Source organism: Mustela nivalis, assembly GCF_964662115.1.
Source record: "Mustela nivalis genome assembly, chromosome: 13".
Classification (NCBI taxonomy): Eukaryota; Metazoa; Chordata; class Mammalia; order Carnivora; family Mustelidae; genus Mustela; species Mustela nivalis.
The window spans coordinates 91489959-91513784 of record NC_139032.1 but is presented as its reverse complement, the minus strand read 5'-3'; the positions used below and the strand labels follow the sequence as shown (position 1 = coordinate 91513784).

Here is a 23826-nt window from a genome sequence, read left to right as displayed (position 1 = left end):
GAGTGGGGCTGCCCGCCCGCCTGCCTTGAGGCGTCATTCCCCGCCCCCCCATGCTCCTGGGGGGCAGTGGGATGCTGTCATATAAGGTCCGGACCTGGCTGGGCTGCCTAGGCCTTTAGGGTTTGGGTTTCCTCGTCTGGAGGACAGAGCAGCACTCCCTGCCCCACGGCGTTGTCCTCAGAGGTGGGTCATTAACAACACTTAGGACTCATGTGCGCCCGTGGGATGTCTTCTCCCATCTAATCAGAAGATGTAAGGGAATCTTCCGGGACCAAATGGACAATCAGTAGATGCTCCCTGTGTCCCCTTTGCTCCCCTTCCTGTCTCTGGTGGTCTGTGTGTTTGCTGAGTTGCTGCTGTGGTCAGCCGAATAGAGGGTGATACCAGGTCCTGCTAATTGTAGGGTCCCCTCCCCACCAGGCCATCACATGGAATGAGTGTGCCCTGGAGCCCCAGGCTGGGGCCGGTACATGGGAAGCCACAGGGGTGGGTGGGACAGCGGGCTGGCCTGGGTGGGGATAGGCTAAGGGGTGAAGGGAAGGGCCCGCCCACTTTCATGTGGGCAGTATCCGGGCTGGATGCTTGTGGAGCAACCGTCCAGTAGTGAGGGTGGGCGCCGCGTCCGCTCTCTACTCGGCCGCTGTCTGGGGCACCGACTGAGCCTGGCCATGTGGAATCTCCAGGGAGGGCGTTTTTTGGAACTGCATGTCGTCAGCCCGCTGAGTGCGGGCCCGAGGAACTCAGTGGGACTGGGGGTGTAGCTCAGACGCGATGACTGTGAGAGCCCGTTCTGAGTTCTGTCACCAGTTCGTGGTGCCTCCTTCAGGGGAGCTGAGCAGTTTTGAACGGTTATGTGCTCACTTCGTGTCCATGCGGCTGGTTCTGAGTCATGGTGAGAGTGTACTGAAGATTTGCTTGGCTCTAGTAATTGAAAAATGCCTTCTGGTCCTGGGGGAAGTAACGTAACATATTCCTCCAAAGGTCAGAGTGACCCAGTGCAATATTCTTTTACTTGGATCACATAATTGAAAAACATAATTTCAGCACTGCAACCTAGAACCAACAAAACAGCACCGGGACCCTTCCGCAGCCGGGCTCTGAAAGCTGTTCCATCCGGGCTGTGCAAGGAGCGTTTGGGCAGGTGTGTGGGCCTTGCCTGGCCAGATGCTGGCTTTAATTTGGAAAGGGAAGTATTCCTCTTAACTTTGCTTATCACATTGTTTGCTTTGTGACATTTAATAGGGGGTGACACCATGTCCAAGAACTAATTTTCATCTGTTTCTAAAGTTGTCTCCTCCAGCGAGAATTTCACGGCAGATTCCAGCCAGTGTCAGTGTTGCAAAACCAGTGAGCCAGCAGACACGTTTGCCTTTTGTCCACATTTCAGTCTGGAAGGGCAGTGGTGAGCTGGACTCGGGCCTACCAAGGGGGCCCCTGTGAGGATGAGTGGGGTGGGGTGGCCCCCTCCAAGCATCAGACTCTGGAGATGTTGTGTCCCTGGGAAGTGGAAATGCCATTTTGTTGTATGAAGTTAAAAATTACAGAAGGGGCGCCTGGGTGGCTCAGTCGTTAAGTGTCTGCCTTCAGCTCGGGTCATGATCCCAGGGTCCTGGGATCGAGCCCTGTGTCGGGCTCCCTCCTTGGTGGGAAGCCTGCTTCTCCCTCCCCTGCATCCTCTGCTAGTGTTCCCTCTCTCGCTGTGTCTCTCTCTGCCAAATAAATAAAATCTGTAAAAAAAAAAAAAAAAAAATTGACCCCCGGCTAGGCAAAGGTGAAAAGATCTGTGACAGTCCTGTGGGTTCAGTTTTAGGTGGACGTTGGGGGAGGACAATTATTTAATCATAATGTTGTTTCCTGTGGAACACTAATTGACCTTTATTATTCCATTGATTTGAAATAAAAGCAATACACACCCATCATAGAAATGTGGAAAGCTATTGAACAGTATAAAGAGGAACATAAAAATGAACCATAATCCCTTCCTTGTTTAAACCATGATCGTGGGGATGGGTTCTATTCATGCAGCCAAATAAATTATCAGCTGAACATTTTGATGTGTTTATTTTCCACTATTTGTTCTGTGCCTGCATTTACAAAATTAACATTCCAGGCCACTTTGTAAGAGTTTTCAACTTAAAATATGCATAAATCTCAGTAAATGAGGAGTCAAAGGGAATCCCCGCCATCTGATAAAAGGCATTGATATAAAATCTGTATGTTGAAATCTCTCCCCCAGCGATCAGGAACAAGGCAAGGACATCTGCTCCCAAGAGCCTATTCAACATTGTGTAGTGATCCTAGACAGGGCAGTAAGGCAAGAAAAGGAAACATGAGGCATGCAGATTGGAAAGGGAGAAGGGAAACTGTCTTCTTTGCAGACCACATGATTGTAGATGTTAAAAATTCTAAAAACTTTACAAAAAAGCTTCCCGAAGGCATAAGTAAATTTAGTGTGGTCACAGGAGCCAAAGTCAATACAAAAAGTCACTCACTCACTATGTCTAAAGTATAGAGATAAACCGTTGGAAATAAAAATCAAAGTAGCCACTGCAGGGGCGACTAAATATGAAACACTTAGAGATATATTTGACAAAAATAATTGTGCCCTGGAAATTGTAAAACACTGCTTAGAGGTATTAAAGAAGGTCTGAAGAGTTGGAGAGGTATACCATGCTCATGGACAAGAAGATTTAATATTGTGGAGGCATCGTTTTCACCGAAACGGATCTACAGATTCAGTGCAATGGAAATTAAAATCCTGGTAGGCATTTTAAAAAAATAGGCATTGACAGGATGATCCTGAAATACATATGGAAAGGCAAAGGACCCAACATAACAAAAAGAAGTGTGAAAAAGAATTTAGAGGACTCCTGCTCTGTGATTGTAAGACTTACTCTAAATCTACCATGACGAAAGCATTCAGGTGCTGACGTAAAGATAGACGTGAAGACCAAGGGAGTAGAAGAGAGTCTATAATCTCGCTCCTATATGACTTTTATTTTTTAATTTTTTTAATTTTTTTTTTTTCCTATATGACTTTGACTGTGGTGCTAAGAAATTTCAGTGGTGAGAAGGTAGTCTTTATGGGCAAATGGTGCTGGAACAAATAAACATCCATTTGCAAAAAAAAATAAACCTGAACCTTTTACTTCAAATCATATATAAAAATTAGGATGGATCATAGATGCAAGTGTAAGATTTAAAACTATAAAGAATAAAAGAAGAAAGAAATCCCCCCTCCTTTTTAAAAATGTTGAGTTAGACGAAGATTTTGCAGAAAGTACACAGAAAGTATGAATCATAAGAAACATTTAACACATTGGACTTGATCTAATTAAACACTTCTGCTCTTCAAAAGACACTGTTAAGAAAATGGGGAGGTAAGCCACAGATTGGAATAAAATGTTTGCAAAAGCACATATGTGATAAACACATCTAGAAGAGATGAAGGTGTGTTATATAGCTCGACAGTTGAAAAGATAAATGACCCAATTTAAAACTGGGCAGAAGAGCTGAGCAGAGATTTCATCAAAAAAGAAGTATGGGGGCGCCTGGGTGGCTCAGTGGATTAGGCCGCTGCCTTCGGCTCAGGTCATGATCTCAGGGTCCTGGGATCGGGTCCCGCATCGAGCTCTCTGCTCAGCGGGGAGCTTGCTTCCCTCTCTCTCTCTCTCTGGCTGCCTCTCTGTCTACTTGTGATTTCTCTCTGTCAAATAAATAAATCTTAAAAAAAAAAAAAAAAGAAGTATGAATGGTGCATTCACATATGGAAAGATGCTTCACAGCTGCAGTCATCGGGGAAATGCAAATGAAAATCGCACGCAGGTCCCAGGGCGTACCCACAAGCCCTGGCCAGGATGTGGAGAAACTGTCGGACATTATCGGTGGGCATGAAGCTGGGGCAGCCGCTTGGAAGGACGGTTTGGCGGTTTTTAGAAAGTCAGTCATACTGAAGGACCCAGCAATTCTGCTCCTACGTGTTTTCCCAAGAGACATGAAAACCTGTGTCAATGGAAAGATGCACGTGTGGATTTCACGCGCCGCTTTATCACCCCAAACTGGGAACAACACAGATGCCCATCAGCGGGGAGATGGCGAAGCCAGTGGTGGTGGACCCGTGCAGTGGGATCTTTCACAGCGACAGCCAGAGTGGGCACGTGACCCATGCGGGTCTGGAAGCATTATGGTCAGTGGAAGTGGCAGACACAAAAGGCTATAGGATATGATTCTACTCACGTGGCATTCGAAAAAAGGCCAAACTGTAGAAAAAAGATGAAAAAGCAGAAGCCAGAGGCTGGGTGTGAAGAGGGACATGAGGGGCTTTTTGACACGACGGGAATGTCCTCTATCGTGACGGTGGCGGGTGGTTCCCAAACCACACATCAGTCGGACTCCTGGGCTGTAGACTTAAAAAGAATGAATTTTAAAGAATGAATGTTACTACATGCAAATGATACGTCCGAAACACCAACTTTAATTAAACAAACAAACAAAATGGGGCGGCTGGGTGGCTCAGTGGGTTAGGTTAGGTGTCTGCGTTCGACTCAGGTCATGATTCCACGGTCCTGGGATCAGGTCCCGTGTCGGGCTCCCTGCTCAGTGGGGGTCTGCTTCCCCGTCTCCCTCTGCTCCTTCCAGCCCTGCTCGTGCTCTCTCTGTCTCTGCCCTCTCTCTCTCTCAAGTAAATAAATAAAATCTTTTAAAAAAAAATGATCAAAAAGAAACCCAGGGGCATTCCCCCAGACGATTAAATATCCCTGTATTATTAATATTGGTGATCACACAGTTAAGTGTTAGTACCATAAGTTAACAGTAATATGATAATAAATAAAACAAACGAGTGTGATATTCTGGTATTCAGATGTACAGTAGTATGTTTGCTCACCGCCTACCCCCCCAGGTTGGAACATGGACTTTCTTTCAACGTTTTTTGGTATTGCACATGACTCTGTGGCGAAGCTCTTTAAATTTTTATACTTTTTTGTCATTTGGTGCTGGAGGTAAATTCCACTGGGTGAAGTGCGTGACTGTTCCCAGCCGTTTCAGTCCCAAGTGTCGCACTGTCTCCTAGATCGGGTCCATTTGGGCTCCCATCTGTACTGAATGAGAATTGGCATCCTTGCCAAAATTTAGTACATTGAAAAAATAAAAAGAAAGTTTGCCAGTTTGATGGGAGACAAAAGAATCTTGCTTTAATGTGGGTTTATTTAACTACTGGTGACATGGAGCATGATTTATTTGTTGATTTCCCTCCTTAGCTGGAAGAGTTTCATAGACAGCTATCGGGGTGCTGCTGTTGCAAATCCTGGCCTGCACTTGTTGCTGACTTCTTGACGACCCTGTCCTGCCTTTACACCACCCAGAACTTACCGTCTTTTTTAAAAAAGATTTTATTTATTTATTTGGCAGACAGAGATCACAAGTAGGCAGAGAGGCAGGCAGAGAGAGAGGAGGAAGCAGGCTCTCCGCTAAGCAGAGAGCCCGATGCGGGGCTCGATCCCAGGACCCTGAGATCATGATCTGAGCTGAAGTCAGAGGCTTTAACCTACTAAGCTACCCAGGTGGCCCCAGAACTTACCGTCTTAATAGCAGTCCTCTGCTCTAGCGATCCTAGTTGGCTTGGAGCCTGCGAGTGGGGCTGGCAGGCAGCAGTGTCCACCCCTGCACCCCCTGTCTGGTTGAGCTGCTCCCCTGGGGTTGGTGGGGTGGCCTTGGGCGCTGGCTGGGGAGCTGGGTACCCCTCACATGGGCCCCTCGAGGGACTGCTTGGGCTTCCTCACATCATGGAGTCTGGTTCCCAGAAAGACTCTTCCAGGGTGCTTTAAGCCGGGACCCAGAAGCTGGTGCGCAAGGCCTCCACCGCCTCCCACTGGTCATGTGGTCATGGAATCTGCCACCCCTCCCCATTCATGGGAGGGGACATAGGCATGGGCACTAAAGAATTTGTGGCCGTTTTAGAACTGCCACACTTAAAAGATGGGTTTCAGTATTTTGTGTGGTTGTTAGTACATATATGTAGGTGTTGTGCGGCTCTGTATACTCAGAGCGTCTTTCGGAAGTGGAGGGGTACAGAGAGACGAGCCGACGGCCCCCTTCACCCTCACCAGGGTCAGCCCCTGCCCGGACGGAAGCCCCTCACTGTTGGGTGGGTATTGTTCTGGGCCTTTCTGTGTGTGCGTTTACATGACACGGTTTCAGGTTACATAGACAGTTTTTATTTATTTTAGCATGAAAGGGATGGCGCTCTGTGAATGTTTTTGTGATTTGCTCTTTTCACATGGCCTGGCTGTCTGCCCTGGGTCGGGCCAACGAGACCAGCCCTTTCCCATCCTGCCTCTGCAGAGGATTTCAGACCCTCAGCTTGTTTACGTAACTAGCTCCCACCTGGTGGGTGTTTACCTGGTTCCATTCTTTGCTATTACAAATGACTCGACCATGGATGTCCTTATACCTTTGTAGGGTTTCTGCAGAATTCAGCCTTGATGGGGGGGAACGGCCCGTCAAAGTGTGTGTATGTCCTAATTGGGATGCTGCAAAATTGTCCCCACAAAGCGTTTCCTCCTTTACTGGATTTATCTTGAGTACACAAAACACATTTCCTTCACTTGTATGTTGGAGAGTTCTGTTTAATGGCTGGCTGTTTAATGGTTAAAATTCTGTTTAATGGTTGGTTGGTTGGCTGGCTGCTTGGTTGCCTGGCTGGTTCATTGGTGGTTCGTTGTTTAGTTGATTGGTTGCCTGGCTGGCTGACTGGTTGGCTGGTTGGTTGGCTGGTTGCTCAGTTGGCTGGTTGGCTGGCTGACTGGTTGGCTGGTTGGTTGGCTGGTTGCTCAGTTGGCTGGTTGGCTGGCTGACTGGTTGGCTGGTTGGTTGGCTGGTTGCTCAGTTGGCTGGTTGGCTGGCTGGCTGGTTGGGTGTTTGGTTAGTTGGTTGGCTGGCTGGTCAGTCTTCAGCTGGTTGGTGGGTTGGTTGGCTGTTTGGCTAGTTGGCCAGCGCGTTGGTTGTTTGGTTGGTTGGCTATTTGGTTAGTTGGTTGGCTGGTTTGTCCATTCACTGTGCAGTGTTCCGCTCTGGGCTGATCTCTCTCCTCCCACCGTGATATTGGGTGACACCCTTCTCTCAAGAAGTTCACAGGCCAGGAGATGGCAGGTCCCTTGGGACATCTCCGGCTAGTCGAGTGGGGGAGGGCATGGTGTGTGCAGGCTGTGGTGTGGCGCTGGAGTGTCACGGTTTATAGTGGGGCCTCTTGCTCTCCTTGAACTTCATTAAGCAGAGCGGTTTCTTATGGACCCACTTTGACTTGCCGTAGTAACTCGAGGGAGGGAAGGAGCCTGAGACCAGTGTTGCTGGTGCTGCTGATTTTGGCCACCATTCATGGCTTTCGGGGACAGGCAGGTTCTGTCGGTGTGTCCCTTTGTAACAGGGAAACTGAGGCTCAGGGTGGTGGAGCTGCTGTTGGTTTTGGGGCATGTGAGTTACCTGGTTCCACGGTTTATTTAGTTCTGAGTCCTAAAGACTCCTGTCCCTGCCCCCAGGCAGGAAGTGTGTGCCCCTCTAGGGTGGGGGGCCAGTGCTCTGGAACCACTCAGGCCAGTGTAGTCGAGGCCTTGCCCAGAGTCTGGAATGTCGGGAGGGGTCGTGCAGAAAGGATGCAGACCTTCCACATGTGCTGGACTCCACAGAGACCCCGGAGAGTGTCGCTGCATGAACAAGGCCCCACGGCCCCGCAGTGACTGGTCCTACGTGTCCATTGCACAAAGCTGTTTGTACGTCTGATCCGGGGCAGTTCTGGCCCATGGCCACCCGGCCTCCTCTGCACGCCCCCCTGAGTGCTCCCTAGGTGCTGGGCCTGGGCAAGGCCATGGGTGCAGAGGGCCCCCTGCCAGTGTGACCCCAGCTGGCCCAATGGCAGCCCGCCCAGCCTCTGGGCCTCATGGAAGCAGGTGGGTTGAGCCTGTCCCTGCCAACCCAGCCAGCTGCAGCCCGGTGGAATCTGGCGCCTGGTGCCATCCGCACCCCTTTCCTCCAGAACAAGGAGACAGATTACCTCTGAGGAAACTAAGACTAATCATGCGGTTTCCCATCACGCCTGCGGGCTCCCCTGCTGGACCGGCTCCCGCTGGCAGCGCCCGCGCACACACAGCCCCGGCCACCTCCGCTGGCCTGGGCCATCCTCGCAGCGGGCCGCGGGACTCCCGTCTGTGCCCCGTGCGGTCTGTAGCCCCTCGTGGAAGGACGCAGGCAGACGCAGATACGCTCCTTTGTTTCCACGAAGCCGGACGGAAAGCCGGGATGACCGAGGAGAGAAGAAGGCGCGGAGGAGGCGCTGGGAGAAGCTGGACACGTGCCCTCCACGCCAGGCCGGCAGGAGGAGACCCCCGGCCTCCGGGTCGTGACAGGGGCTCCCGCTCCTCAGGGTGCTGGGGTCTTAGTCTGGGTCTGGAGCACCCGAGGTCTTTGGCACAGCGGGAGCCAAGCCTGCTCCGTGAGGCTCAGTTGTGCCTCGACGGGGCGTCCCCGGGCTGCCCTGCTGGGTGGGTGGCTTGCTACCTCGTGTGGCCCCAGACAAGCCAGAGGGACTTCCTCTGCTCCCCTGGGACGGCCGCCCTCCTGTCCACTCCTCCTGCAGGACTCCCTCCCATGTGCTCGGCCGTGCCAGCCGTCGCTCACGGAGGCCTGATGGGCAGTGGGACATCTTCCCAGGGGATGTGTGTGGGCTGAGGCTTCTCTTCTCGTCTGGGGGGTCCGCAGGCTGGCCCGTGTGCAGGTGCCCTTGGCCTAGGTGGTGGCACACAAGTGTGTTTGAGCCCCAGGGGGCACCTGGCCAGCCTTCGGCCATGGTGTGGGGTGGCATGGAGATGCCAGGGGTCTAGGCCCTCGGGTGGGCCCCGGCAAGAGGTGGAAGGTGGGAGGGTCCCAGCCTCGGGAGTGAGTTTCAGACCCGTCCCACCTCTGACGGTGCAGACCAAGAGAACTCCCCCCCCCCCCGCCCACGGGGGCCCTCTGTAGGAATAGTGTGCTCTTAAATAGGGTGGTGTGGGCACACGGTGGGCGCTCAGGGCCTCAGCTGACCCCTCCCCAGGTCATGCAGGTGTGTGGTGGGTCCTCGGGCCCTTGCTCCCTCCTGTCCCTCTTCGACCAGATTCGCTGCACTTGCTGCAGCCCCATTGTGCCTGTCACCTGCCGGGAGGAGGCCCTTCGGGGACGGAGTACGAGCTGTTGCCAGCTCAGCGAGGCTGACCCCCCCGCCCCCACCTGCTGCTCTCCTGTGGCCTTTCGGGGCCTGTGTGCGTCCCGGCTGCTGTCACCCCCTCACCGAGCCCCCATTTCCTGGGCCGTGCGGGGCAGCTGGATGGCCCGTGATGGCAGCTTGCGTGCTCCGACAGGACTCACACCTCTCCAGGGTGACAAGTGCAGCGGGGACCGAATGCCTCGGACATTTGCTGGGAGGAAAAGGCCGGTCAGGTTCCTGTGAGGACGCTCACGGGCCCTGGGGCTTTTCCCAAGGTTGAGCTGTGGACTGGGGGCTTCTGGTCCCCAGGAGGCTGAGCAGGGATGGGGTGGCTGGCATTTCCCAAAAGCAGGGTGGGTGGGGCGTGGGGGCTGAGGACACCCTGCTTAGGAGCGAGAACTCGGGTTTGTGCGCACTGACTGAGTGAGGCCGGGCTGGGGGCGTCCTGCACTTGGCCCTGACCTGCTGACCGGCTCTGTGACGGGCTCGAGGTCCCCTCTGCTCCCGGCTGTCCGGGAGAACTTGAGGCTTTCAGTTCTGATCAGCTTTTTGCTCGTCCTTCGCCTCGCCTCGATGGCCCTTACCCTCCGCACGCTGCCGGGAAGGTGCGGTAAGGGCCAGGACGGGGTCAGCCCTCCCGCCTCCCGCCATCTCTGGGCTCTCGTGTTGGTTCACAGAAGGAGCACTCCCAGGGAGCACGCCCCGCACCCCGAATCCTTGCCCTCTGGGGCTGGTTGTGGGGGCAGGGGGAGGGCTCGGCCTGGTCCAGTGGTCGCATCTCAGGCTGATGCGGCCCCCACCGTGGCCAGGCTGCCCCAGGCCGCGCCTGCTCCCACCCCAGGGCTGGCCGTGTCCCTCGCTGTGTTCCTTCCCTTTCACGGAAGGTGGCAGGGAGGCTCACGGTTAGAACCCACTTTCCCCAGGGCCGTGGCGCTGCTGGCTGGAGGAGCTGGGACCAGAGTCCTGTCTGCAGAGCCCTAATTCCAGGGTTCTCAGAGGGAAGGCGGCCTCGGGGGGAGCCTGTCCTGGCTGTCTGTCTAATCCAGGAGGCAGATGCCGCACAAGTGACTTGTACAAACAGTCACACAAGAAAGCTGCCTCCTTCAGCGGAAAACCTCCCCCAGGAGGCCGTGTCAGCAGGCCTGAGCTCTCCCTTGGAAACTGAAAAACAGGCCAGAAGTGAGTGACTGGCATCGTGATGTGGAGCACCGCGGGCCCCGTGCCCGGCTTGCCCCGGTGGGAGACCGAGACTGACAGGTGGTGAGGGATGCTGTAGGGAAGGCCAGTGGAGGCCCGGCTGGAGGAGAGGGGACAGCAAGCCCCTGCCAGCTGTGGGCTCCTGGCCAGGCAGGCCCTCATGTCTCTTCCTGCATGGGGCGCTCCATGGCCCACAGGGCAGGGTGGGCAGAGCCAGGCTCAAATCCAGCCCCCTCTAGCCACAAAAGTGCCTGAGTGGGGTCCAAGGGTGCTGAGGCCATGTGGGGGGTGGAACCCTGGAGGCTGGAGCAGGGTGTTCATGCTGTGCACTGCACAAGTGCAGGACTCTGTTCTCAGGGACTGTGGTGGAGTGGACTGTGTAATGCCGTGGCCTTGGTGGGGTGGCAGCCAGTGAGAGCTGGGTCTTTCGGGCAGGCCCGGGCCCTGGTGTTGATGTTGGCAGAGGGGTGAGGCCCGGTGATGGGAGCCACTGAAGGGTGTTCAGGGACCCGTGTTCCCAGCGTGGCAGCGAGCCTGGCCTGCCCTGAGGTGACAGTCCCGGGGTGGGGGAGGGGAAGGCCTTGGAGGTGGCCTGTCCAGCACGCGGGCCACCCCCTGCCCTTCTGCTTTGTTCCCGTAGTTTGGTCACTGAAGAGGCATTTCAGTCACGGCCTCCAAAGGCTGTTTTTTCAACCCGGTGGGCCGGCCTCCTTGATGGGGCCACGGAGGGCCGGTGGGAGGGCCGCAGCGCTGGGCCGGGGGGCCTCCGCCCGCCCCCTCACTGGTGTCCTTTCTGGGAGCGGAGGAGGGAACTCGCGGGGACAGAGCGAGGGTGGCCGTGTGGCTCTCCACCGACAGGCAGGGCAGCGCCCGGGGGCGGTGTCAGGGTCGTGTGCGGGCGCCGGGGCGGCGGGGCCTCCTGCGGTCACGGCCGGGAGAACAGAGGGACAGGACCCCGGGGCGTCGGCTCCCCTCCTGGAAGGTCACCGCTGCGGCAGCCGTGGGGTCACCGCATGAGGTCGGAGGCGAACACGCTGTGCTTCGGGGACCCCGTCGTCGGTTCCACGCGTCGCCTGTTGTGTGTCAGGCCGGTGGGGGTCAGAGGCCGGGTGGCCACGTTGTTCTCCGCGCCGTGCGCCAGCCCGCTCTGTGATTTCGGGATGGTCCTTCCCCTTCGCCGCACCTGCCCGTTTCCAGATACAGGGCCCTCGGCCTGTGGTGTCGTGGTTCCTTCTAGCTCTAAACTTAGACAGTTCTGAGGATTTTGAAGGTGGTCCTTGAGGGAACTCCTACGTTTTCTTTGGATGTGGACGACGTTGACTCTGCAGGGTGCAGAACCCCCTCCTCCCCGCCCTCCCCCGCCTCTGGACTCATCCCACGAGGTCACGCAGGTCCCCCAGACGCCTGGCAGAGTTTGGCCCCAATCTCTGCCGGGAGGGCTCGCTGCTGGCAATGCGGGGCTGTGGCCTTTGCAGGGAGTTCTGGGGTCGGGGAGGTCTGGGCGTCCCAGCACAGGGACCGAGTCCCTGCAACGTGGGGTCAGCACCGTTCCTGCTAGGTGCTGGGGAGGCTGCCTGCATACCTCTTGCCTCCCAGCAGCCCTGCTGGGAACCGGGGGTCTAGAGTCTTCTGAGCCTGTGTCACGGGAGGGTCACGGCTTTCCTGTCCCAGGGAGGGCAGGGGTGCAGACGGGGACTGTGCAGGTGACCATGGGATGAAGAGGGACCAGCCCAGACCCACACCTGTCCCCAGGGATCTCCAAGCCCAGGGGCTGATGGAGCCCATCACTGTGGGGGACAGTGCGGAGGGTCATCTGATGAGAGGGAGGTGCTGGGATGCCTCCACTCATCCCACCTGGGCCTGGGCTCTGGTGGCAGCCTGGGACCTGAGAAGGGACCCAGGGGCCCGGAGATCTGGCAGGTGGACGGGACGGCCCTGATGAGGACACCCTGACGGCAGAGGAGTGGTGAGCTCGGGCTTAGGGGCCCCAGGACTCGGGGTTGGGGGATAAGTCCCCTCCCACTGGGGCTCTGGTCATGAGTGGCCTGGTGGCATCCGGAAGCGCCTTACGGTTGCAGGCCCGGAGCATAGGTTCTGATAACCCATGGCCTGCTCCCTGAGCCCTGGAGGCCACAGGAAGCCATCCTGCTGTTTGCCCATACACAGTGAGGTTCGAAGACACACGGGGCTTATGGAAAGGAAAGCAAAAACAAACAGTGAGAAAAGGAGAAGGTAAAGACTTGGAGCCCGAGGCCGGCTCCCGCGCAGCCGCCCTGTGGGGAAGTGGGGCTCTGTGCTGCGCCCTCGAGCCTCGCTGGCCTGGTGACCCTGCAACCTGCTGGCAGTCGCCAGGAAGGCCCTGGAGTCACCGCCAGGGGCTACCTTGGTGCCTCACGCACGTCCTGCAGCCGTGAAGTGGGGGCAGTGGCCCCTGGCAGCCCGGAGCCCTGCCGTTCCGGGCCCGGAGAGGCACCGGGCAGCCGGCTGGCTGGGAGCGTGGAGTGCGCTTCTGGGGGCGGCAGAGGTTATCCGAGTAGGGTTGGTGGATGCGTGGCCCTTGGCCATGTTCCCGTCAGTGGTATAATGTGTCTCTGGGGCCTGGGCCTCCTGCCCCGGGCCGTTCTCGTCTGTACCTGCTTGCCAGTAGGTCAGTCCCTGGATCCCAGCACACGGTAGCCCCAGGGGGGCGGTGAGCAGGGCAGGGTCTCAAAGGCGGGGGCCTGCTTTGCACACTGTGGCCTCAGGCACCTAAGTGGGCCCTGGGTGGGGGCTTCAGTTCCCCACTCTGTCCCCACTGGGCGGCGGGGACACGCAGAGTTGATGCCCGTCTGGCCGTCACGGAGGGAGGAGCAGGGACAGCTTGCTGCTTGTCCAGGAAACGTGCCCAGGGCAGCCTTGGCTGCTGGAGCCCGTGTCTCTGGCCTCAGCAAGGGGATGACTCAAGACCTTCTCCCGGGTGGGGTGACATGGGGCTTCCACTCAGGCACACCTGTCCCCAGAGCCGGCGTTGCTCCCCAGGGCCCTTCTCATCCTGATAGCGGCAGCAAGGGCTCAGGTGTCCTAAGAAACTGCCCTTCGAAGGGGAGGCTCCTGTGTCAATGGGAAGGAAAGTCCACGGAAGTCCTGTCCTTCCAGATGCCTCCCAGGCCCTTCCCACACCTTTTATACAACTTGGAAGTATTTTTTTAGCTCTGGCACCAGGAGCCCCTGGCCGGCGGGAGGGGTGGCGTTAGGCCTGAATGGTCTGGTGGCCTTTTCAACCTGTTTAGCAGAGACCCATAAACATGTCCTGGAGGCTTCTGGAAAACAGCTCTCCGGTCAGCAAGCGAGAAAACAGGTTTACAGGCTGCCCATCTGGGAAGCGCATCACCAGCTAGTGGGACGCGCGCCCGAGGAGCCCCAGCCGGGATCTTTGATCCGTCCCCTGGCCACCGCCTGCCTTGGAACAGAATCTCAGAGATGAGCCAGAGCTTGGGGCCGTGTCACTGCGGCCGGTGAGCCGGCAGCTGGCACGGCCTGTCTCTTCCCACGGCCTGAGCCCAGGCCTGGCCTCTGCTGGCACCTGTGCCTGATGTCAGGTGACGGGCTTCGGACAGGGCTGCAGGGGAGCCGGTGTGGGGGCGGCCTGGTGCCGAGTGCTTCAGAGGTACCCCTCACCATGCGTGGAGGGGCTGACTATACCATGTGCTGGCCAGGCCCCGGGTAGGAGCTGAGAGCCAACCCGGAAAATCACAGAGGCCACAAGAGGCCATGACCCTGTGCATGGGTGGAGGTCAGTCTGGACTGGGAGTGTCCTGGGTCCCCATGCTGTCCCTTCCTTAAGGGTCCCCACCCACCCCCATCTGTCCTTGGTCACAGTGACAGGTCTGCAGCTGAGCTGGGTGGTGGAAATGACATTGCTGGGGGCAGAGTTCTGGGGTCTGGGGAGCACCGTGTTCTCAGGGCCCGGCCCAGGCTGCCGTCCTCTCATCCTAGTGCGTCGCTTGTGGGGAGGGGGACCCAAAGGGGGCCGTCTGCACCTGCCAGGTCACCGTCCACTGCCCTGGATGCCATGGCCCGGCCTGGCTCCAGCTCTGCCCTCCCGGGTGAGGGGCCTCTGTCAGGGTCTTGCTGAATGAGCAGTGAGTGGGCACAGGCTTCCCACCCCCCACCCCGGTTATCCTGAGCTCCAGGCACAACTGCCGGCTGCAGAATTCCTAGGACTGGGCTCAAGCCATGTGGCAGGAGTCAGTCTCTCCCTCCCAGGAGAGGGCAGCCTGCAACTCCTAATTCAGTCTGTGGGTGGGGCCCCGGGCAGGTGTGGGGGAGTACTTCTTCTACCCCAGGGAAAGACTTGGAGGTGCTGTGCCCTGATTGGCCTGGTGGGGCTTAGGGGCCCAGCAGCAGGGGCAGAGCCAGTCCTCACCCCCACACTCACCCCCACCGTGCAGGCAGGTGGGTGCTGGCCCCTGGGCTCCCTGAAACCCAGGGCTGCACCTGCTGCTTGTGTGGCCTAACAGTCCCACTCCAAGTTAATTTCCTCGGCCGGGACTCTTGGGGCCTCTTGTTTGTAGTAATGGGAGCTGGGCGCTCCCCGTGAGATCTTTTTGGGGCAAGTGTGTGGATCCCGGATGTGGTCCTCAGAGCCTAGATATCCCTGCTCTTCCTGATGTGAAGGAGGGAGCCACGGGCACAGGGGGGCCGGCTCTTGCTGGAGGACGTGCCCTGGCTCCGGTGGGAACGCCTGGGGCTCTGCAGCCCTTCTCTGAGGAGCCCCCGATGGAGGGTCCAGAACTTTCTGGAAAGGATGCACAGCTCCCCACGTCCCTCGGCCTTCGTTCCGACTGCTTTGCCTAGGCATAGGTCTTCTGGGGGAGATGGAAATTGGCTCTTGCTGTAAACAGTGATGGGAGAATCTCATTTTAATCGGGTGACTATGGCGGCTAAAATGTGCCAGCGGTCTCTGTGGTTCTCGTGCTGGTCAACCGGACGTGCTGACCCCCAGGCTGCAGGCAGAACCCGCGAGCTGCCAGTGCCTCGCTCCGGAAGACCGACCTCCCTCCCTCCGCAGCCGCCCGCGTCCGCAGGGGCGTCGGTCCAGCCTGGCGGCTTGCGTCTGGATGGCTTTCCCACAGTGGGGTGGGCAGGGGTGTCTGGGTCCCTCCAGCACCTGCCCGTGGGGGATGACAGGGGGAGGAGCCGAGCCCACAGACTTGGGGAGGGGAGGCTGCAGGGGCGCGGTGGCGAGTGATGGTTCGCTCCTGGAGCGTGGCTGCAGCGGGAGCGGGCCGGGGGCCGCGTGCTGGGGACGCGCACGTGTGCTCTTCTCAGACCGGCCGCCCTGCACCCCCGAGCCCCCCCAGTTCCTCAGTTGGTGTGGAGCTGGTTCCCATTGCCCTCAGCCCTGTGCGCGCTTCTGGGCCAGTCCCGAGGCTGCTCCGCCCCCTGCGGCTAACCCCGCCCCCGCGGCTAACCCCGCCCCCCGTGGCTAACCCCGCCCCCGCGGCCAACCCCGCCCCTGTGTCTAACCCCGCCCCCCGCGGCTAACCCCGCCCCCCGCGGCTAACCCCGCCTTCCCTTTGCCCTTTCAGCTCAGCCGGCAGATCTCCTGAAGGTCCTGGATTTTCACAACTTGCCTGATGGCATCACCAAGACAACAGGCTTCTGTGCCACGCGGAGGTCTTCCAAAGGTCCAGATGTCGCTTACAGAGTCACGAAGGATGCCCAGCTCAGTGCACCCACCAAGCAGCTGTACCCTGGTAAGAGACACGGGTGTGTTCGGGGGGAGGGACGGAGCCCGCGTTCAGGTGCGGGACTGGGGTGGGGACGGGCGTGTGCGGGGACAGGTGTGGCTGCGCCCACCCCCCTCCAGCCCGGGTGCAGGGCAGGGTGCCTGTGTGGCGGGAGGAGCACACTTGGCTTTCCAGGAAGCCCTTCTCCGGGGGCCGCTGTGGTCCCGTTCTCGTGAAACAGCCCGGGCGGCCTCCCCTTGCCCTTCCAAGCAGGTGTCCCTCCCGCCGTAGACAGGCTGCCGCGACTCCACAGGCGAAAGGGTGACCGCTGGTTCTCCCGTGACGTGGTGACGGTGAGAGAGACCCAGGGTCGTGGAAGGGACGCGCGCCGGCGCAGAAGGTCATCTGGGGGCAGTGGCGCGAAGAGCCAGGAAGCGAGCATCAGGGCCGCAGCCAGAGGGCGCGGGCTTCTTAGGAGAAGCAGCTGCCGGGCGCCAGATCGCTGCCCTGAATTCTGTGCCCGAGCGGGGGCGACATTGGCTGCTGGCATGGGCCGTCACAGTTGTCCCTGTGGCCAGGCTCTGGACGCTCTGGGATAACCACCCCCCACAACACCCCCCCAGGGTCAGCTAAACCCTCAGGGCTTATCTGGACGTGGGTTAACAGCCCATGATCCATCACCGAGCCCCCCGCCCCCGCCTTACACGAGCTCGTTCTTGATTCCGGTCAGAAAGGGGGGAGCAGGCAGGTACGCGCCGCCCCCTACCCCACCCCCCCCCCCCCCCGCCCCGGGCAGGCAGCCGCTCCATGGGCTGTAATACACTGTCATTAGGGGAGGATTCTGCTTCACTTTTTGGTGACCTGGCTGTGACCCCAACGTTGGGCAGCCCGTGGACAAGTCGTGGTGTCTCTGTGCTTCCGCGTCCCCCACGGGGTCCCGAAGGCCATGTTCTTTCAGGGGCTCCATGCTTGCTTCTGATGCCCCTTGCCCTCTGCCCGGCTTTGACCCACGGGGCCCTCAAGAGTCCGTTCCCAAGAGAGGCTGGGTCGGCCCTTTTCACAAAGGTCACTTTGGGTAGATGAGGTTAGTTGGGGCACCGGGTCCCCCCCAGGCCTCCCGGGAGCCCACCTCTGCATGCCCGGCTGCCCTGGGCTTCAAACAAGGTCACCGTCAGTTCCCCTGCTGTCGGGCCGCCGTTCCACATGTCCCCAGAGCTCTACCTCCGCTTCGGGGCTGAGCCTGGCTTCTAGAATCACCCACCGGGCGCTTGCTCGCATCCCCCCACAAGCCCCTTGTCCCTGTGTTCCCCCATCCTAGAGAGACGGAGGGGCACCGGGGAAGGGCTCCAGGGGGTGGCTGCCCCGGGCCCTGGCGGCTGTGTGGGGCGTGCACAACGCTGACCCCTGGCAGGCCGGGGAAGCCAGGCGACCTGCCCGGGACAGATCTGCTGTCAGTCTGATCCCTGACGCCCCGCTCAGGCCGAGAGTGTGTCCCGCCCTCTGGACACTGCATGGACCCCGGGGATGGGGGGGTGACGGGAGATGGGTGTGCGTCCCTCACCTGTAAGACAGGCACAGTCTCTCGGCCTGTGTTTTCCCTGAGCTCTCGAATCAGTGACTTGATGAGACCCGAGTGTAAACGCTCTGACAGGGTCTTCGGGTCACCATCAGCGTGCGGAGCGGGACGGGCCTGGGCAGGGGCAGCATCTCATCAAGGCCAAATAAAGCTGGAGGCGGCCTTGGGCTGATTTGAATAGGAATTTTGGGGGGTGGGGTGGGTTCCCTTCTCCAAATCCTGAAGTGTAGAGTCCGTGAAAGCGGCCACGGGACGTTTATCCAGGCCAGTGTCGTGTGCCTGTGGCCTCAGGTGTGAGGAGACACATGGTTTCTGTCCTTTCTCTCTTGGACACTGGCTGACCTTTTCCCTGGGAGGCAAGTCTCCCGCGTCAGGGGGCAGCGTGGCTGCATTTTGGATGCCCGTGTCTGCGGGCCGAGCTGGTGGTCAGGCGGCCCGAGTTGAGTGTGAACTCACACCCAGTGGCCCAGGTCCTGCGGTCAGGGGCGCCCCGTAGCGCGACTCCAGGCATGGGCCTTTCCCGATATTTGGCCCTGGGTGGCCCGGACAGGCTGTAAGGACAAGGCAGAACCCAGAACTGGGATGCTTTGGGGGGCAAGCCGGAGAGGGTGACCCTGCTTTCCTGGGGGTCCTGGGAACTCACCACTGTCTGCCTGCGAGGGGACATCAGTAGAAGACACGCCCAAGACCCTAGAAGAAGCCACTGTGGATTCTCCGTGCATACAGGAGGCCGTGTATCCCGCTGGGCTGCCCTGGCTCCCGGGACCCTGGGACACAGTGAGCTTCTCCAGGACCCCCAGCCCTTCCTCCACTCTCGTGCCTGGGACTGGGGTCCTCTCTCCAGTTGTCCTCTGTCTGGTAACCTGGGGCCACTGAGCCTCCCTTCATGTTCAGGATCTGAAACAGGGCTGGGATGGGACAGTGGCCCCCCCACCCGCTTTGACCTTTGCCGAGTTCTTCCCTCCAGGCAGGCCGAGGGCGCCACATCAGCTCCCGCCCAGCAGAACGTCCTGTCCAGGAGCTGTTTGCTTAGTAGGATTCAGGATAATAGTGATGCCTTTGTTAAGTTCCTACTGTATATCCAGATGGCCCCAGTGCCCTTGGGCCTCAGCCGAGGGAAAAGGAAATGACCTCAGGAAGTAATTGGGCCTCTCCCCTGTGACTCTGAGAAATCTAGTGGGAAGGGTGGGACCCAGACGCTGTCCCCCTGATGGCCCAGACAACGCGTCCCGCCCACTCCACGCCTGGAATAGACCATCTCCGGTGACAGTAAAGCCGTTATATGTCACCAACAGGGAGATTCACGTCAGGCACAAGTTACCCTCTCAGGCTCTCTGAGCTGAGATCTGCTTGCAGGGTGTGAACACCGGGACACAGTGTCCTCGTGAGCTGGGGGTCAGGGCGATGGCCGTCCCCGGGCTGTGCTGTTGTTCCCTGATCTCCGTATTTCAGACGGGACGACGGCTGTATATGGCGCGGAGTCATCTCGGTCTGGGGATGGGGCGGGTGACCCTTGAGATGTGAGGGAGGGACTGTGCCACTCTAGACCCGGACAGTGGCTCCAAGCGTGGGTCCAATGCCCCCAGGCCCCTTGGTGCCTGTGCACCCCCAGGAGCCCAACAGAACCCTCAGGTCCTGCCCCTGGCCTTGCAGTGGGGGCTTCGCCTGGCCTGCCCATTGGATGCTGCTCCTCCAGGGGGTAGGGCTGAGGCGGTGGCTCTGACTCCCCTCACATCCCATGTGTGGAGGGACAGCATGGAGCCGAGGGCTCTATGACCCTGGTGACTTCAGCACCCCTCTTCCCAAAGGCTTCCTGTCTGCGTGGAAGGGGGGCCTGACTCGGCCTGTCCTGGGACGGATGGCCGTGCTGCCCAGCGTCACCTTGCACTGGGGAAGGGACCCGAGACGTCCCCTTTGGGGAGGGAGACTAGCCTGACCCCTGGGTCTGGGGGCCTTGGGCCTCCGTCTCCCCATGGCACCTTAGCTGGGGGTGTGGGGCCCATGGGGTGGACCTCTCCGCTGCCTTCTGTGTCTGCCTGGGACCTCACGCGAGTCTTTGAGCTGGACTTTGGGGGCCCGTTGGTTTCCCTGATGGAAGCAGCCTTGGCCTCTAGCCCTTGGCTCGCAACATCTCCCCACCCTGGGTCCTACAGAGGTCACGGAAGCCACAGACAGACCCTGGTGCCCTGAAGGTCTCCTTGTCCCCGACATGGCACCCTGCCACTCTGTGCTCCCTTGAGCAGAAGCAGAGGCCCCTGCCCGGCCACACGGGCATGGTCAGCAGAGGGCGCTCACGGATAGCGTCTCCGCAGGGAGTGGCTCTGACCGGAGCCCTGCAGCCCCAGAGGCCTCGGGGGCCATCTGCGCGAATTTGTCACACTGGGTCTGACAACAGGGTCGCTCCTCATCCAGGCCCATAAGCCAGGTCAGAGCCCCTCTTCTGCGAGGGTGCCTGTGCCGACGCCTTTTGGCCGGGTCAGCGGAGTGTTTCCTGGTGGCTCCGGGGACCAGCCACGCTCGCTCTGTGCCCCCAGGCGCCCCGGGCCCGCGGCAGAGCTGCGCCTCCACCAGCAGCACGGATGGGGAGGAGGCGCCGAGACTTCCTGCCGTGGCCCAGGGAAGGGCGCGCGTCTGTGGGGAGATCTGGGCGCGTGGAGCAGGCCTGCACCCCCCTCGGTGGGCTGGCGTGGGCCTGGCCGTTGATGACCTTGTGGCGTTTCTGTCCTGAATCGTAAAGAGCATTCCCTGCCATTAACATACGGGTGTTGTTTCTCTTCCTTTTTGAACTTTGGGTTCAAGTCTTCCCATTTCTTTCTACTCATCTTCTGTTTTGCGTATTAGCCAGGAGATGGGGTCCCTGCCCCTGGCTTCCCTTCCGCCCCCCCCCCCCCCGCCCCTCTCCCTACGCCCCTCCCGATGGCACTCAAGGAGACACAATCTGCTAGGGATAGCCATAGGCACTAGGGAGGGTATGAAGATGCCTCTGAAACAGCCCCTGCCCAGAGGGAGCTGACCTTCTAGGAGCTTCTAGTCAGGATTTATACATAGATGTATTGAGGTGCAGGAACCGAGGAGATACATTGAAGGCTCACTGACGGAAGGACCAATGAGGTTTGCATTTGGACTGAGCCTCCAAGAGGGTAGGCTTGGTCATGTGGTGATAGGGAAGGGCTGCAGGAACAGTTTGATCCAGGGACAGGTGTGCAGCAGATGGCCACGCACCACCGTATGCATCAAAAGTTGCCAGGTCCCCAAGCCGGTCTGTCTGTAGAGCTGTGACTGCGTGTAGTTAGGGGTTCCTGACTGCCTTTTGATCTCTGTCTTCTGTTACAGCATCTTCATTTCCTGAGGATTTTTCCATTCTAACCACTGTGAAAGCCAAGAAAGGCAGCCAGGCCTTCCTGGTCTCCATCTACAATGAGCAGGGCATCCAGCAGATCGGCCTGGAGATGGGCCGCTCTCCGGTCTTCCTCTATGAGGACCACACGGGGAAACCAGGGCCAGAGGATTACCCCCTCTTCAGGGGCATCAACCTGTCGGATGGCAAGTAAGTGAGAACCACTCAGCGACCCAGTCCGACTCCTGCTGGGGTCTGCGCAGGCCGCCTACCGCCTGCTGGCTGGCAAGGGAGCTGCGACAGGATGCACTTCATAAACAAGCAGGAAGCTGCCACCGTGCACACAGGCGGGCACCGGGCAGAGAGAGGACGGGTCTCGAGTTATCGTGTGCCTCTTCGCAGGGGGTTCGTACGTCTCCCTGGGTCTCCCCTTCTCCTTCAAATGCACTAGAATATCTCAAGTGCTGCCCTCCTAGCCTCGAAGGGATGTTGAAGATGGTGTGGTTATGCCCAACTCCTTCTGGAAAGGATGTATGACATCCTTTTATTTTTTTATTTAAATTCAATTAATTAACATACAGTGCATGACGGGTTCCAGAGCTAGAGCTCAGTGGTTCATCAGTTGCGACGGACACTCAGCTGTCGCTGCGTCACGTGTCGTCCGTAACGTCCGTCCCCCGGCCACCCCTCCCCTCTCCCTGTCCCTCCAGCCACCCTCCGCTTGTTCTCTATGGTGAAGAGTCTCTTACGGTTTGTCTCCCTCTCTGATTTCGTCTCGTCGTATTTTTCCCGCCCTTCCGCTAGGCTCCTGTTCTGTTTCTTAAGTTCCCCACGTGAGTGAAGTCCTACGGTGTCTGTCTTTCTCTGACTTTTGCTCAGCGTAACCCCGTTCAGCTCCAGCCATGTCGTCGCAAACGGCAGAGTTTGTCCTTTCTGACGGCGGAGCCGTGTCCCGTTGCGTATATGTGGACCGTGTCTTTTGTAAACGATGTATGAGGTCCTTCAGGATGCAGCCACGTTAGATGTGGGCGTGAATGATTGAAAAAAAAAAAAAGGACCATTCTTTCTGGAATTCTCTATCTGGAGCATGCCGAAACCCTGGGAGTGTGGAAGTCCGCTCCTCCGTGGCTAACGCACCACGTGCCTGATCTTAGAAGCCCCTCAGGGTGTGGTTCCCGCTCACGGCTCCACAGCCGTGCTCCGTCCCGCCGCTTCCCAGCAAATCCTGTCTTCCCAGCCGCCCCCAGCAGTTTGCTGTGGGGCTCCGGTTCACATGAGGCTGGACCATGGCATCTGCCGGCCCTTGGGCAACCCGGTCTGATGGCAGAGGCTGGGCTCAGAGCTGCCCAGCCCCACCGTGACTGTTGCGGTGTCCCCTGGGTTGGCGACCTGTGACCCAGGCCCCCGTCACCCACCCGGGCTGTTTCTTTGCAGGTGGCACAGGATCGCTCTCAGCATCCACAAGAAAAACGTCACCTTGATCTTGGATTGTAAAAAGAAGACCACCAAACACCTGGCCCGCAGTGACCATCCCATGATAGATGTCAATGGCATCATCGTGTTTGGGACGCGGATCCTGGATGAGGAAGTCTTTGAGGTAAGGGTGGGGAGGCTGTCCCACGGTCACCTGGGACCAGAGCCGGCAAAGGGTCACTCCTGCCTACGGCCGCCGTGGCTGCTGCTGGCAGCCGGTCAGGAGACAGGCGTGGGGACAGCTGGCATTCTGACGTGGCCGTGGTTTCTGTTGGCTGCGGCCTCTGCTGCAATCCCAAGGGCTCTTTGTGGCCTGTGGGAGTGGAGAGGCTATGTGGGGACAGCTGTGTCCACCTTTGCCCAAGGGGCCTGGGGACAAGCTTGGGAAGGGGACGGGCTTTGGTGAGCCTGGCCTGGGGTTTGTGGATAGACGTGGACCCCTGCCATCTGGTGTCTGAGGGTTGACCTGGGAAGGGGGCAGCGGCTGGGGGGGCTGGAGGCCAGTGCCGGGCCAGGTGCTTGTGCTGCAGGAGGGCACACGCCGCCAGCCTTCAGAGGTGCTGTCCCTTGGCAGTGCGCGTCGGCCGCCTGGAGCCGGGCTTCCCAGGGAGACGCCTCAGGGCCGGGGCCGGGGCCCGAGCAGAGTCCTGCATTTTCCTCCTCTGAAGACTGGAGTTCACTCTAAGACAGAGTTAGAGAGCCCTGTACTGCAGAAGCAGGTCACCTCTGCCGGGGTCAGCAGTTTCCAGAAGCCCTGGGGGAGCGCACTGGTGTTCCCTGAGGACTCTCCCATGTCCAGATGCTTAGGCTTTGCCTCCTGAGGAGCCGGGGCCCCAGTCCTGTGGCAGGGCCCTGGGATCTGCATTCTAGAAGGCACTTCAGGTGACCGGTGGCCCCTCTGGCTGGGCCGAGGTGACAGCCAGACCCTTCCCTTGGACTTCTTTCTTGTACATATCCGGGCTTTGCGGAAGGAGAGTTGGCTGCCCCCAAGGCTCCGTGGCTGAAGCGGGTTTGGAAACCACCGCGCAGGGCTGAGGCGGGTTTGGAAACCACGTGCAGGGCTGAGGCGGGTTTGGAAACCACGTGCAGGGCTGAGGCGGGTTTGGAAACCACGTGCAGGGCTGAGGCTCTCCCAGCTCTGGGATTCCGTCCTCGGGGCAGCCTTTCCTCTCAAAATTCCTGCGACTGCGCACATACCCGGCCGTGTTTGAGAGGAGCGCTCCGTGCCCTCCGGCCTTGTGCTCACACCCGAGGCCGGTCTCCGGGCCCCTCCATCTGCTCGGCCAACTGGAGAGCCCGC

The 23826-nt window shown here is 58.8% G+C and overlaps 2 protein-coding genes across 4 annotated transcripts in view; one reads left to right on the top strand and one right to left on the bottom strand.

The window, feature by feature from the left end:
• Window positions 1-23826, top strand: part of COL5A1 (collagen type V alpha 1 chain) — a 136752-nt gene that overhangs the window by 20300 nt on the left and 92626 nt on the right. For all 3 annotated transcript variants that reach the window (XM_082696219.1, XM_082696218.1, XM_082696220.1), the window contains exons 2-4: window positions 16000-16167; window positions 21050-21263; window positions 22488-22650. In XM_082696219.1, the coding sequence (XP_082552345.1) occupies window positions 16000-16167; window positions 21050-21263; window positions 22488-22650 (545 nt within the window). The remainder of the gene's footprint in view (window positions 1-15999; window positions 16168-21049; window positions 21264-22487; window positions 22651-23826) is intronic.
• Window positions 1-23826, bottom strand: part of LOC309846771 (uncharacterized protein) — a 399750-nt gene that overhangs the window by 331082 nt on the left and 44842 nt on the right. The window lies entirely within an intron of this gene.